This window comes from Wolffia australiana, chromosome 13 (genome assembly GCF_029677425.1).
Source record: "Wolffia australiana isolate 7733 chromosome 13, ASM2967742v1".
Classification (NCBI taxonomy): domain Eukaryota; kingdom Viridiplantae; phylum Streptophyta; class Magnoliopsida; order Alismatales; family Araceae; genus Wolffia; species Wolffia australiana.
The window spans coordinates 16045869-16062133 of record NC_135847.1 but is presented as its reverse complement, the minus strand read 5'-3'; the positions used below and the strand labels follow the sequence as shown (position 1 = coordinate 16062133).

The window sequence follows — 16265 nt, the reverse complement described above, 5'->3', positions numbered from 1 at the left end:
TTAATGCAGTCAACAAATGGAAGCACTATCTCATATTCCAGAAATTTTTCATCTTCATGGATCATTTTAGCCTCAAATTTCTAAATGAACAAAAGGAAATTCCATTACAGTATTTTATCGAGACTGATGGATCCGGCTGTGGAATTGGGGCCGCATTATTGCAACAACCAAAGCCTATTGCATTTTTTTGTCAGGTGCTCTCTTTGACTTCTCATTTTACATCAGCATATCGAAGGGAATTTTCGGCAGTTGTTAATGCAGTCAACAAATGGAAGCACTATCTTATATTCCAGAAAATTTTCATCTTTGTGGATCATTTTAGCCTCAAATTTCTAAATGATCAAAAGGAAATTCCACTACAGTATCATCACTCGATGATCAAATTAATGGGTCTCGATTTTGAAATTCAATTCAAATCGGGGAAGTAAAATATTGTTGTTGACGCCCTATCTTGATCTATGGAAGATTCCGCCGAAAGTATCAGCGCAATTGTTGTGAGTCACTGGCATGATCGTGAAGTTACAGCCCATGATAAACTCTCCCAGATAAAGGCAGATTGTTTAGAACACCCTTCAAAACACCCATCTTATTCTATTCATCAGGGCCTCCTATGCTACAAGGGACGTATTGTTCTACCATCACACTCATCATTGATTCCCACTGTTTTATATGAGTTTCATGATGCAAAGGTCGGTGGTCATGGTGGATTTCATAAGACCTACAAAGGAATGTCTCAGCAACTCTTCTGGACTGGTATGAAAAAAACTATAAATGCGATATGAAAAAAACTGGTATGAAAAAAACTATCAAGGAATATGTGGATAAATGCGATACTTGTCAGCGACATAAATCATCACATCTATCACCTGCTGGTTTCCTTCAACCTTGGTTTATTCCGCATTTGATATGGGAAGACGTCAGCATGGATATCATTGAGGGATTGCCAAATTCTCAAGGGTATGATTTCATTTTAGTCATTGTTGATAGTCTCCGCAAATACAGTCATTATATTCCAGTCAAACACCCTTTCTCGGCAGAAGTGATTGCTCATCTCTTCGTCAAAGAGATTGTTCGATTACATGGCCCACCCAATTCCATAGTTTCTGACAGAGGGCGCCTCTTCATCAGTCAATTCTGGAAAGTGTTGCACAAAGTCCAAGGCACCAAGTTATTGCTAAGTTGTTCCTATCACCCTGAGACGGATTGGCAGACAGAAGTCACCAATCGTGGCCTCAAATGTTATTTACGTTGTTTCACCGCTGAGCATCCAAAACATTGGATAAAATTTCTCCCTTGGGCAGAATACAGCTACAGTACGTCGTTCCACACCTCCATTGGTATGACTCCTTTTAAGGCAGTGTACAGCCACGATCCACCGTCCCTATTGCGTTATGGCTCTCCCGTTTCTCCAGTAGATTCGGTTGATAAATTGCTCACTGAACGAGATCTCATCCTTAACAAACTCAAAACCCATCTGGCCAAGGCACAAAATCAGATGAAGGCTCAGGCTGACAAACACCGCAGACATGTTCATTTCAATGAAGGGGATTTTGTCTATCTGAAGATCCAACCTTATCGCATGAAAACACTTGCAAGACATTCAAATGAAAAGCTCAGCCCCGACTATTTCGGACCCTATAAGATCATAAAGCGGATCAGTCCAGTTGCCTATAAACTCAATCTTCCACCTTCCACCACAGTCCATACAGTGTTTCATGAGTCTAAATTGAAACGTGCATTAGGCTCAGACATTCAAGCATCGCCCATACCACCATCTCTTACTGACGATTATGAATGGCAGGTCAATCCTGAAGCCGTCCTGACCTCAAAGATCACACCGGCCGGATTATATCTTTTAATCAAGTGGCAGGGTCTCCCAGCTTATGACGCGACTTGGGAAGACGCCATCAACATCGCACGAAGCCTTCCAAACTTCAACTTGAGGACAAGCTTCAGCTCGAAGGGGAGAGTATCGATAAACACTTCAGCAAGGCTTACAGAAGGCGTCGTTTCCAGAGGGCAGGAAACGATGCAGGAAGTGCGATTAGAATTCACCACAGGCACCCACAAATAAGACTGTGAAGGAGGCATTTTGTTTTCAAGAATTCCAAGAGACGGGCAGGAGCTGGAGCAGTCGGAAGGAGCATCCCCGACGGCCAGAAGAAGATCGAGATCCCATCTTACCGCACTATCTCATCTTCCCCTATCTTTCCATTCTCTTATCTTCTCCAATCTATCTTATCCCATTTTGGCTGGGGAACGAATCAGAGAAAAACTACATTGCTATAGTTGAAGCTATATCAAAGGGCCACATCTATTTAAAGGGAAAAGCAGGGAAAGGTAAATGATGGAAATGCCCATAAATAAGATGATGGATAGTATCATTATCCTCTACATTACTTTTCAAAAAAAAATCATTTTCCTCTACATTGTTATAAAGAAAGCAGGATTATTACCTAAACTGAAGAATATCGGGCTGAAAAATAAGATGTTTGTGTTTTTGAATCCAGCACAAAGGAGTAGAGGAATCATGCATGCCCTAAATACAATCTCTTCTGTAACAGGTGCCTGACAAGAAAATCAGGAAAATTAAAATAAACACAAAATCTTTTAGTAAAATAGAGTTTACGATAAAATCATTGAAGAAGCCAGAACGAACATAAAAGTAAAATAAAGAAAACTTTCCGCAGTATAATGCAACCAGCTCAAGCGTTAAAAACCAATCACAGTGAACGGGTTGAAAGACTTTGCTGTCACAACAAATGTAATAATCGGTTTACTTAAATTCACAAAAAATTCAACAGAGATTCCTTTATTAACCTGAATGACTGATGCCTTATCTGGAAACATCCATTATTAAACAAAGGAATAATACTGAGAACCAGGGTGATTAGCTCGGTTGGTCAGTGTAGAATAGTTGCCTTGTAGTACTTGATCAGAAAATAAAGAGTAGAATTCAACACCTGTGAATACAGAGAATGCCCATATCCATTCACCAACTCTGAGGGAGAGGATGGTGAAACCAGATAAAGGCTTCGGGGGGTATATCTGATACAAATCTCCCTCAAGGAGTAGTCGTGGAGAGCATGTGTGCAAAGGGAGGCATGTGTGGGCCCCCCAATGAATTCAGGCAGGAATCGTGGCCCTGTTAATTAGAGGATATTACCCTCAAGAAAAGATAGCAGGCACTTTTTGTGCCAGAACAAGGAGGAGCAGACTGGAGCTCTGAAGATTCTCTAATCTGACGAGAAGGGGGTCGATCCAGCAATCTCTTCAGGGGGACAAGGCCAATACAGTAGGGTCCTGTTACCTTACCAGCTCCACATTAAGCCCTGGCCCTGTGTACGAACAACGTTCAATTCGTTCTTGATTTGTCTGGTGAAAGAGCGCATATAGAGTTGACACATTCTTTGTTCTCTCGGATGTTCATTCTCAAATTTTATAGAATTTGATTTGACACAGAAGAGATTCCCATAGCAACCTTTTTTGTATCCTCTTCTTTTTCACACAGAAGAGATTCACACAGAAGGTCCCCATGTTCTATTCCTACCTTTTTTTTAGCCTCCTCTTTTTCAAAGTTCGGATCTCTTCTGCTTTGGGCCCATCAGCTCCATCAGACAAGCGTCCAGTCACCGGCTAAAAAATTTAACGAGAATAAGTCAATTACATGATGCTTACTTAGCCTTTTGATGATCCACTTTACAAACTAGTTGCACGATTTTACATGATGTTTACATTAGCGTAAGATGAAAAAAGGAAAAAAAGAAACAAGGCAAAACCGTATATCCCCGGAAAGTGGAAAATGGTCCCAGATTCCTCTAAGTCAAGAGCTATTACCTCTAATACCTCGTAACCTATATTTCTATTCCCCGAAGAGAAGCTCCTACACCAAATACCCCTTTGGCAGGGCCTCAACATGGGCGGGCATATCAGGATGCAAATTTGTCCCAACTTGGCGACTTTTGATTGCCCCAAACCGTACATTGAATTTCGGGCAGAGATCAGTTTGAATTTGGGGCAGAGATTTGAACCATGCCCAAATTCCAACCCCCCCCCCCACCAATAGGGCGACAGTGGGGAGCAGGGACCTAAAGTGGGAACCCTCATTTTGTAAGGTGAGCTTATTTTACGAAATATTAAAAGAACAAATTATAAAATATGGTGAACTCTCATGTGGGGGCAGAGATGTGACGATTGAAAGATTCGAACACACACTCTCATTGAAGCAAACTTGAATGGTGGCCACTTGGCCACATGAGAGTTTTAATCTATTTTTCTAAGAATAGAGAGTTTTGATATATATATTCATCGTGCACGTTATTCAAATCCAGCCAGGGTCAAAAGAATTGGCCCACCCAGGCCCGGCATAGTGCCTGGATAATGTTCATTGGGCTGTTTACATATAGAATCAAACTTCCCCAAACCATCAAACAGCATGCCAGACGTGGTCAGGATCATGTCTAGCTGAACTTGACATTCCATATTAGGGTAACGATATGATTCTGGTCTGGCAGCCCATGCTGCCCATGAAACCAAAAGAGCCCATGTGCCCACCAGAAGCCCTAACTTAAGGGCTGGAAAGACCCTTTCCCTCTCTTCTCTCTGGCCATTCCTCACCCTTCTCATTGTCCGCAGATGATCTTTCCTGCAACGATGGCGGCTCTCACACCTTCCGGGAGCAATGATCTTCCCACACTCTGATCTATTTCTGTCAAACTTGCATCAGCCCTCTCTCCTCTCCAGCTGCTCTCTGCCCTGAAGCTCTGTCGGCTAGGGTTTTGGCCAAAAAACACACTTGATTCTATTGAACGGAATTGGCCTTTAAAAAGGGCATACAGAGTGAGAGGGTGGGCCCCATGTCACTTAAACAAAATGGGCCACTTATATCATGTGGCCCATTAGTACATGAAGAAGAAAATATAAAGGAAAACAAAAGAAGAAAAATAAAAGACTGTCTAACACCCCCCGCAAGTTGGGTGTGAATGTGATACGTTCTGGTACCGAATTGGAGGTAATTTCGAAATGGGAATGAATGACTTACCAATAGGGAAGCCGCTCTACTCCATCTTTCAAGCGGATGTCCCTCCGATCTCCCGTCGTCGTCCTGCTGGCGCACGCAAACCTTCTCGGAAGCTTGGTCGCATACAGCCCGTCCTCACAGATCGCATAAGCCCCAAGAAGTCTCCAACCGAAGATGACCCTTTCTCCCCCGTCTTCTTTATTTATAGTACTCTTTACTCATTTCCTAAACTACCAGTCAAGAACTGGAAGTTACTCTGCCAGGTCAGCAGTACCTGGGCCTATGCTCTTCTCTATGACGTTTTACCATTTCTTCTGTACCTTGACGTTTTCTTCTTTCGTAAACCTTTATAGTAATCGTATCAGAATATTGATCATGCCCAACTTGGAGATGAGTCTCTGGAACTGGGGACCGGGAAGGCCTTTGGTGAAGATGTCAGCAACTTGCTCCAACGACCTCACATACTGGGGTGTAATAACTCCATCAATTTTTTCTTTAATGAAATGCCGATCAATCTCAATGTGCTTTGTCCTATCATGCTGAACCGGATTCTGAGCAATTGCAATGGCTGATTGATTACCACAGCACAGTTTAATATCCCCTTGGGAGAATAAGCTAAGGTCTTCCATGATGCCTTTGATCAAAAGTGCTTCACGTACACCATGTGCTAAGGCTCTAAACTCTGCTTCTGCACTTTAGAGAGCAACTACTTTCTGCTTCTTACTCCGCCATGTCACCAGACTGTTCCCAATAAAAGTACAATAGCCAGAGGTGGATCTTCTGTCTGTTATTGAACGAGCAAAGTCAGCATCAGAATAAATCTTTACTGATACATCTTCATCTCTTGAGAACAATATACCTAGTCCCACTGTAGCCTTAAGGTACTACAGTACTCTGTTTGCTGCCTGGAGGTGAGCTTCACCAGGATTATTCATAAACTGGCTCAAAGTACTAACAGCATACGAAATATCCTGCCGTGTATGATTTAGATAGATGAGTTTTCTGATCAACCTTTGAAACGAGTTTTTATTCACTGGAGCGCTATCGTTCTCCTTACCCAGTTTAACATTGATGTCAACTGGTGTTCCCAGCGGTCTGCTGTCAAGTTTTCCTGTCTCATGGAGTAGATCCAGAATGTACTTATGCTGTGAAATGAAAATTCCTCTTTTTGAGTATGTGATACGATTCCTATAAAGGTTTACGAAAGAAGAAAACGTCAAGGAAAGAAGAAAAGGTCAAACGTCAAAGAGAAGAGCATGGGCCCAGGTACTGCTGACCTGGCAGAGTAACTACCAGTTCTTGACTGGTAGTTTAGGAAATGAGTAAAGAGTACTATAAATAAAGAAGACAGGGGGAGAAAGGGGCATCTTCGGTTTGAGACTTATTGGGGCTTATGCGATCTGTGAGGACGGGCTGTATGCGGCCAAGCTTCCGAGAAGGTTTGCGTGCGCCAGAAGGACAACAACGGGAGATCGGAGGGACATCCGGTTGAAAGATCGAGTAGAGCGACTTCCCCAATGGCAAGTCATTCATTCCCATTTCGAAATTAGCACCAATTCGGTACCAGAACGTATCAGTATGCAACCTCAATACACAGGAAATATGTAAAGGCCCCTAATGCTTTAATATCAAACTTCTCAGAAAGTTGCTGGCTAAGTTGTTGAATTTCTTCCTCGTTGTTTCCTGTGACAACTATATCATCCACATAGCCACTAAGAATTACCATAGAGCCAGAGGGACTATGCTTGATAAACAGTGTCTGATCACCGTTACTCTGCTGATATCCCAAACTTCTCATGACTACGGAGAATTTTCCAAACCAGGCCCTTGGCGACTGTTTCAGGCCATAAAGTGCCTTGCGCAATTTCCACACCACATTTAGTCTATCTGCTAGTTGGTATCCAGGAGGAGTTGTCATACACACTTCCTCCTCTAAATCACCTTGCAGAAAAGCATTTTTAACATCAAACTGGAGCAAATTCCATCCCAACTTTGCAGCTAGAGCAATCAAGATTCTGACAGTATTGAACTTGGCTACAGGTGCAAAAGTTTCGAAGTAATCGATGCCATATGATTGAGTATAACCCTTGGTAACCAGCCTCGCCTTGTATCTCTCTAGAGTCCCATCGGCATTGAACTTTGGTGTTTATATCCACCAACACCCAATAACTTTTCTTCCTGGAGGTAAGAAAGTCAAGTCCCAAGTATGATTTTTTCTTTAATGCCTCCATCTCCTCATCCATGGCAGTCTTCCACTCTCTACTTTTTAGAGCCTCTTTGGTACTGTGGGCTCAGTCTGGCATAAGAGACATAATTCACCAATGGATATCTGGGTTTGTTTCGACAGCTCCTCGTACCCTTTCTCAATGCAATTGGCCATCCCAGGTCTTCCTCTTCCTGGTCAATAACAGGATCAGTTCCAGAAATCTCCTCAGATTGTTCAATATGTGGTTCTTCATCGCCTACTGGAACATCGTTGGCTTCTCCTTCACTGGGCACAATTGGTGCTTTGAATGTCTCCTGTATCTCCACCGTCTGTTCTGAGGCCAGTGGCAACATTTCATCACATCTAGGACCCTCTGACTCCGGCTGACTGACTTCATGTGGAATGGCATCTCCCAAACTTAGAATTCCCATCGGTAGAGTTAGGAACTGAAAGTCTTGCTGCATTATTTCAGAAGCTTCTCCTGTGTCCTTCTTCTCATGGGCTAAGAACATCTGCTTTTCATTAAATGTCACATCTGCTGTGACAAAAAATCTTCTGGACCCAGGGTGATAGCACCAATAACCCTTTTGAGTATTAGAGTACCCAATAAACACACACTTGGTTGCCCTCGGATCAAGTTTTGCTGCATACATGTGAACATACAAAACACATCCAAATATCCTGGACATCAACCCAGCCCTCAATGTCATGTGAGGATAGATTGAGGACATAAGGTCAATGGGACTCTTGTATCCAATTACCTTTGTCGGAGGGCTATTAATGAAATAGATTGCAGTTGATACTGCCTCTCCCCAGTATGACTTGGGCATATTTGCCTGAAAGAGTAGTGACCTAGCTGTTGCAAGTATATGTCCGATTCTCCTTTTGGCTAGCCCATTCTGTTGTGGGGTGTTGACACATGAAGATTCATGAAGAATACCTCTCTGGTCACAGTAGGTATTGTTAGATCATCACGGCCCAATTAGGGCTAATTTTACTAACTTATGGGCCTGAGGCCATGTACGTGTAATAGGCTAATCCTAGGGATCTAATGGAAAAACTAACCTAAAATGGATTTAAATAAAGGCCCAATAAGGGCCCATTAACAGCCCACTAAGGGCCCATTAAGGGCCCAATAGTAGGGGCCCATTCAGGGAATATATTAGGTCCATTAAGGACCTAATATATGCTGAGCCTGATTTATATCAGGCCCAGCCTCCAACAGCTATAAATATAGCTGTTGGGAGTTCTTTTTTGAAAAAGGAATCTTTTCTGCAGCTTTTTCCAACGGTCAGTTTTTGACCGTTGGACAAAAGCATTAACCTCTCTCTCTCTGTGAAAATTTGTATAAAAGGGGCATCTGTTCAGTAATAAAGATCAGTTCATTTTGCCCCAATTTTTCTGTCTCTTCTCCACATTCTCAGAAATTTTCTCTGCAGTCCACTATCTCATCTTTTCCTTCAATTTATTACAGGTATTAACTGTGAAATTGAAGTACTCCCTAGCATTATCCGATCGGAGTTGTTTAATCCTCATACCGAATTGATTATTAATTAGCTCACAAAATTGAACAATCACAGACGATACTTCTGCCTTAGACTTCAACAAATATAGCCAGGTTGACCTGGTGCAGTCATCCACAAAAATCACAAACCATTTATGCCTAGAAAGACTGGTTACTGGGCATGGGCCCCACACGTCGCTGTGAACGCAATCAAATGGAGTCGAACTCCTATCATTTAGACTTTTGTAAGATACCCTTCGGTGCTTAGCCAGTTGGCAAACATCACAAAACAGAGTACTAATATCAATTCCTTCAAAAACAGACGGAAAACATAGTTTTAGTAACTCAAAAGAGGGATGGCCCATTCGCTTATGCAACAGTAGGACCCGATCCACAGCCTGAGGAAGCTTAACCGAGGTGAGACAGGTGACGGGGGAGCCTTCAAGGAGCAGCAAGCCATCTTCCCTTCTACATGATGAAGTCCTCTTCCCGGTTACCTTGTCACAGAGAAAACACCCATTATTATCAAGAACAAACCTCCATCCACTGTCATCAACAAACTTCTGCAATGAAATCAGTCTCGCCCTGAGGCCAGGTATATGTAACACCCTCTTGAGTACACCAATATTGAGGTTTATACTTCCAATCCCAGCAACAGTCAAAATTCCTCCACCAGCCGTGATTACCTTGTGGGGCTCATTGACTGGTAGGTATGAAGCAAACTGATTCCGATCTGGGGTCATATGATCAGTTGCCCTAGTATCTAGAATCCAGGTGCTTTCACTAGGATTTAGGAAAGAAGTCGAAGTCACTCCCAACAATGCCAAAGTTTTACCTGAATGAGCCAAGGATGTAGAACCCAATAATCCCTTAAGGCAATTCACCTCAGCCTTCAGTGCATGAACACTTTCTCCTGTGTCTTGTTGTGCTTCATCCACCTGATTCTTTCCCAAGGGGGTCTCTCCCATTTCTTGAATGTCTGAGGTCACCACATATGCTTTCCTGTACTGTTGAGGCTGCTGCTGATGATGATGATTCTTGTTGGCTAATTTCCAGCAATTCTCGTTAGTGTGATTTCGCTTCTTGCAACAAACACAAAAAGAGTGTCCCTGGTGTCTCCCTTTTGCATCTGTTTCTGGTTTGAGTTTCCAACTGAGATATTCCAGTTGGTTCACCATGGATAGCCCTGGTATCATTCTTCTTAGTGGAGAATGCTCCAGATGTGCCACCTGCCCCAGGTGCATCAGGAGTAAGCTTCAGTCTCTTCTCTTCATCTAAAAGCATTCCAACTGCCTTATCAAGGTCCGGAAGCTGTTCACGATGAAGGATCTGACTTCGGACACTTTCATATTCTTGATTAAGACCCATGAGAAAGGTAGAGAGTCTCTGCTTGAGGGTGTATTTTCTTTCCTCGAACTGGGGATTCTCAACTGGCCAATAGTGGTCGATTTCTCTCCAAATTCCCTTCAATCGGCTAGCATAAACCATGATGGTTGCTTCCCCTTGCTTTGCATGAATGGCCTGTGCATTGAGTTCATAAATTCTCCAATCCATCCGCTGCTTAGAACAGCTCTTGATAATTTCTTCCCACATCTGCTTAACAGATTCCACATAGAGATAATCGTCTACCATATCAGAGTCCATAGTTCCAAGAAGCCATTGATGGATAAGGGACTCCTCTGACTTCCACACTTTATACCTTGGATCTCTAGGGGTTATCGGATCCTCCACAAGGTGGTCTCCAAGGAACCTAGCCTCCAAAGATAATTCCACCAGCTTACGCCATTGATATGCATTAAGCCATTGAACTTTATCTTGATATCAGGGAGCACAATCATGACCCTGTCTCGATCTGTGATGGCCACAGTGGTAGAAATCTTGTTCTGGTCTTCCATTCCAGATTTCGAAATGCCTTTTTACAAACAGTGAATCCTCTATCAAGAGAGAGATAATGTAACAGAGAGAAAGGTTTCTACTGGAGAGAAGGGAGGCGCAATGTGCTCACCAGGCTTGCTCTGATACCATGTCAAATTTGCATCAGCCCTCTCTCCTCTCCAGCTGCTCTCTGCCCTGAAGCTCTGTCGGCTAGGGTTTTGGCCAAAAAACACACTTGATTCAACTGAATGAGATTGGCCTTTAAAAAGGCCATACAGAGTGAGAGGGTGGGCCCCCTGTCCCTTAAACAAAATGGGCCACTTATATCATGTGGCCCGTTAGTACATGAAGAAGAAAATATAAAGGAAAACAAAGGAAAAGAAAAGAAGAAAAATAAAAGACTGTCTAACAATTTCCTCCTCCATCCTCATCTTATTCTCTGTCATCTTCTCCCCCTGAACGTTAAACCCTTTTGCGGTCAGTCGGGCATCGATGAAGCCTGAGAGAGAAGGATTCTATTGTTCTTTGATTAACCAGTGACAGGGTTTAATCAAGTTGGTATCAGAGCTAAGAGGTGACTTTGGCGTGAGGATGCAATGGTGTTTCAGAACTGAGAGATACAAAAATTATATGATCTTATACCCTCATCTGCAGGGCTTAGCCCATTAGGGAGACATCTTCATCATTTCCCTTTCATGCATGTTACCTTTAAACAAGGCAGCGCTCCCTTAGGGAGGGCAGCGAAGAATCCATATAAAAGGTGTGGTTTCCTTCTTTGTCACTTTCGACAATGTTCTTTCTGCCATCCCTCTCTTAGGCAACGTTCTTTCTGCTGAACTTGCCTCCCTCTCATCTCCATCTGGTGAAGCTCTCACCAGTGACTCGCCCTCCATTCTTGTTTCTCCCTCTTGTACCATTATTTCACAGTACGTTAGATAGGATCCCAATTGTAACTCAACAATGTTCTTGATGAAACCCAACAATGTTCAAAATGGAAGGGCGAGAATATAGAAGAGAGGGATGAGTGGAGGGAGGAGGGTGCCATCGAGCAGGCAGAATGGACAACGCCGGTGCTCGTGGTAGCTCCCTGATCAGTCGCAGGGCTGGACATCTGCGAGAGGGATCGGGAAAGGAGCAGGTCAAGACGAAAAGTTGCACGATGGCACTTACAGTAGTCGAAAGCCCCGTTCTCCATTCCAATAGCCGGTTTAAGTAAGCCTGGTTATTGGGCCTATCTGACTGGGCCGCCGTCCTTTGGCTTGGGCCGGGAACGACGCTCGTAGGCGCGATTGCACAGAAAATTGGCAGCAAGTAGTGAAAAAACATTATATCAGTAAACAATGTACACTAGGCAACTTGTGGTATACACCAAACAGCATGCCTAACATGGACCGGACCATGTCTAGTTGAACTTGCCATTCCATGCTTGGGTAACGGAGTTAAGAGGTGAGTTTGGCTTGGGGATGCAATGGTGCCCAGTTTAAGTACTGGGTCTCTTTACAATGGTGGGCAAACGATAGAGAATAATGGACCACTCACGTGAGTCACTGAAGTCATATATTCTCACATGTGAGAATGAATTACTTAAAAAATAACAAAAAAAACAGGACGGTGTTCTCCCTGAACGGAACAGAGAGGTGAGCCACTTATCAAAGGTGACTCACTTACAACAGAAGAATAACAGAAATTAAAAGTGAAGGGGCTATCTAATTATATAATTAAGCTCCTGCACCCTCAAGAAGAGAAGTTAACATTGTCTCTTTGAAATTGCAGAAGTGCCGGAGGCTGGATGGGGGATGCTCCATCCAGACGAGTCGACTGATGCGGCTTGGCTCTCTAAACCTACCATCCCTACTCTACTCCATTCTCCCTTCTATTCTACTTCTCCACTTGTTTTCCCCCACTCTTCTGATAATCAAATCCACGTAAACTGAAAGGAATTCTAGTCGATTCATTGAGTCCTTCAAAGATCCAGACCGACAATGCAACAAAAAACTTTCAAGCATCATCCTCCAAATAAAAAATGGCATAACACAACGGGAAATAAATAATGTACAGGTACGAAAATTTGCAACAGTAATTCCTGTCAGGAAAATTTTTGAGCAGTTAATCACCAATGCTTACCACAAAATAATTACGCCAGAATTGCATATTTGAACCGATATCCTGCATTCTCTGCCGGATATCCTGTCTTGAGGTTTCCAGAAGACCCCATATGGAGCATGTTTCAGTCTGTGATGAAGAATGGATAACGACAGCCTTTGACACTAAGGATCCAGCATAGACAAGGGAGGTCAACAAAGTGGGGAGTAGAACAGCCCGCCACTTCAAGGAAGAAGAGAATGTTAGAGCTATGACACAGCCATTATGAGGCTTTTAAAATGACATCAAATTGATTAGGAGAATATTACAAACCATTCGGTCCAGTCGGATGCCGTACATAGTAAAAACTGATGGCATCGCCTCAAAGCTTCTAACCTGAAGGGATTTCGCAGCAAGACTTTTCTGATCAGAGCTATTGAAGAGAGCCTCGAGCCCCAATTTGCGACAAGTAAGGGTGTTCAATAAAAGCAAGGGCTCACTCCCAAAACGAGTGCAGAGGAGATAAGCGATATCAGCGATGCCACGGCAGCGCAGATGAAACGCCGGATTAAGAAGCTGTTCATTGTCTTAGGGGCAGGCAGGCGGAGCAGCAGCCTTGGAGTGTAGAGAATCCCCACGTAGAGGATAGACATGGCGGAGCAAGCTCCCAATGCCATTGCACCAGAAAGCGTGGATCCGGAACTGCTCTTCATCTTCAATTCATCCATCTTCACCCACTCCGTGACTACGCAGGTGATTTGCCCAGACAAAGGTCGTGAGCCTACCAGTTGGGAGAATCAGAGTGATCATGGGGTTAGAAAGGCACGGGCTTTGGGCTTAGAAATCCTTCTATCCTTCGGGCAAGTTTCTGTTGATCCATGAACTGATCACTGGGTCACCCTCGTTCAATCTGCAAGACAAGATCCCCTAGCTGTCAACGACGAACAGTACCGAGAATCTTCCACAGAGATTTCTTCTCGACCCCAAAAATATGATCACAGGAACAATACATAATGAGCGCATACATAAACAAAATAATCATTACATGTTTTCTTGTCCGTGTTGATTTCAATTCAGATGGTCGCACCCATTTTAAAAGGTGAACTTAAAGAGAGTTAGAGAGATCATGATGAGAGTATATAAAAGAAGAGAGAGGGATGTTGGCTGAGAAGCACAGCGGGGTTAAGGAACGCAAAGGTTTCCAAGGAGCATAGCTTTCCATGGAGCTGGATTCTTGGGAAGACGGCAAATTCTAGTCTCAAATCAGATTCGGGGCGAACCAGAGACAACCGCTGTCGATCGAAGATGAAGCGACGACGCGCAATTGGGACTAGGAATTCTGTGGCGCGTCTTGGTATGTAAAAGTCGTGGAAAACGGGTGAGAGAAAACCCTAGAAACGGGATGGGCCAGGTGTCCACTCAAACGTAACCAGCCACCGGCGACCACGCTCCTGCCCCGCCGCCAGCGATTTCCTCTGCTATGAGAGACGCAGGGAGAACCCTAACTACGGGCAACGTAGAAGCCATTACCCCTCTCCCTCCGAGGCGAGACCTCGCGGCTGGGAACCAGACCAGATTCAAGTAGAGCAAGCCCGAGAAAGACGTGGAAAGTGTTACCTCGACGCGTAGCTCGCCACGGACTGCTTCCACCGCCGCCACCGCCGGGCCGACCTTCGTTGCTCTGGGAGACGATTAGGAACGTCCTCCAAAGAGGATTCTTATAGGTTTGGCGACGGAAGATGGAACGGAACGGAAGACGGAACGAGACGGATGGGGATTCGGCCAGTCATCCGTCCCCATGCCTCTCAGCCTCACCTGCGAGTCTGTGGCTAACCTTTTTGCTTGTGCTGTATTTTTGTTAATTGAGTGTTTGTTTTCTATGCACATCATTTAATGTTCCATTTATCTTGGGCCACTTCCTTGGAGGTCAATGACAACTGCTTAGCCGGCATAAGTGCTCGAAGAGGGTTGATTGAATGATGTTACCTCGAGCAGTTACGAATGTCTAAGCTGGATGGTTCTGCTGTGTCTTCACAAGCAAAAATTTAGGCATATTGAGACTCACATACACACTCTAGGCATAACAAATGCGCAAATATCACTTATGCAAAACAAATAAAGACAGCAGGATTTCTTGTGTATTTATCAACCTCTAATTTGTCTCTTGATTACACATCATTTTTTGGCATTATAAATATAAATTGTATTAAATTATTTGATACCTGTATAACCTGTAGTGTCACTTCATTACAAGAAAGATGATGCATAATGAGCTCATAGTCTTAACATGACAATCTATGCCGTAAAATTTCTCAACATGTTCGAGTAGATAAGGTGTTCATTCATTTAAGCCTTCATTGATGAGAAGTTTACCCTAAGAGAAATTGGATAAATTATTTGACCATCTTTGTGAAGAATGACTCATCATCCCATAGTTAAAAACTTTTTAAACTTTGTTCAATAGAAGTTTATCACACTCTGCAAATAATGCCATCTCTTCGTACCAAAATAAGTTGACATACTATTATGGAAAATAGGTCATCTTTAAGTTTCTATGTGTTTAGGATGGTAGTATAGTATGCACATTCTGACATTGATAGAGGTCTGCAGATAAATATCCAAGTATATGTGTAACTTTCCTCATGTCTTGAACTTGTAGGTTCTGGTTCATCAACCACCATTATATCAATATCCAATGAAGGGAGGTAGATGGAGAAGATAAATATGGTATGCAGGTTCAACAAGTTCCCACACACTTTCTCAAGGTGATCTCTCTTTTGATGAACACTTCAAAAAACTGTATGAATTATCTAGGCACAAAGTATACATTTTCTCAGTTATCAAGGTTAGATCTCTCTTCTGAAGGGATTCCTCTTTTGATTAACATTTCAAAAAACCCTATGAATTATCGAGGCAAAAAGTATGCATTTTCTCAGTTATCAAGGTTAGATCCCTCTTCTGAAGGCGATCTCTCTTTTGATGAACATTTCAAAAAACCCTATGAATTATCTAGGGCAAAAGTATGCATTTTCTCATTTATCAAAGTTAGATGGCTCAATCTAACTTCTTAGACCACACATGCAAGGTTTATTTCAAAGTTGAATAATTCAAATCCTTCTCTGTTACATAAAAATGTTTTATGTTGCTTTAATATTAAATAAGACTCTTATAAAAGCTCTTGGCATGACCTTCATCGTGTTCTTGACCTCCACCCATTTCGAAGGCATCAGTGTAAGGAACTCTTTGGCCAATGCATCATCACAGTTGTCATGCACCTCCGTGATTGCTCGTAGCATCATCACACTGGCGATCACTGACTTTTTGGATAGTGTCTTCCTCTCTCAGGATAGCATCTCCTCCTATGTTGATCCTCGTACATAGACAAAGGACTCTTCCCCCCTGTGAAAACTATCACAAACTTGTAGTCTCATCAATAGAACCACATCCTTTAGTCACCTCTCCTTTTAATCTGTAATAAAACATGGAGTGGACCCGTTTGGGAAGAGGATGTGATGGTGGTGTGGGAGCACCACTGTCTTGTGTTGACAAGGAGGTCCATTTCTATGTTAACACTTAAG

The 16265-nt window shown here is 43.1% G+C and overlaps 1 protein-coding gene across 2 annotated transcripts in view; it reads right to left on the bottom strand.

Moving 5' to 3' along the window:
- FACE2 (farnesylated protein-converting enzyme 2) overlaps positions 1-14373 on the bottom strand; it is a 28408-nt gene extending 14035 nt beyond the window's left edge. For both annotated transcript variants that reach the window (XM_078584636.1, XM_078584637.1), the window contains exons 1-5: positions 14305-14373; positions 13188-13597; positions 13021-13083; positions 12730-12930; positions 2457-2568 (exon numbers count right to left, since the gene is read on the bottom strand). In XM_078584636.1, the coding sequence (XP_078440762.1) occupies positions 2457-2568; positions 12730-12930; positions 13021-13083; positions 13188-13415 (604 nt within the window). In that variant the 5' untranslated portion in view covers positions 13416-13597; positions 14305-14373. The remainder of the gene's footprint in view (positions 1-2456; positions 2569-12729; positions 12931-13020; positions 13084-13187; positions 13598-14304) is intronic.
- Between the last annotated feature and the right edge of the window lie 1892 nt (positions 14374-16265).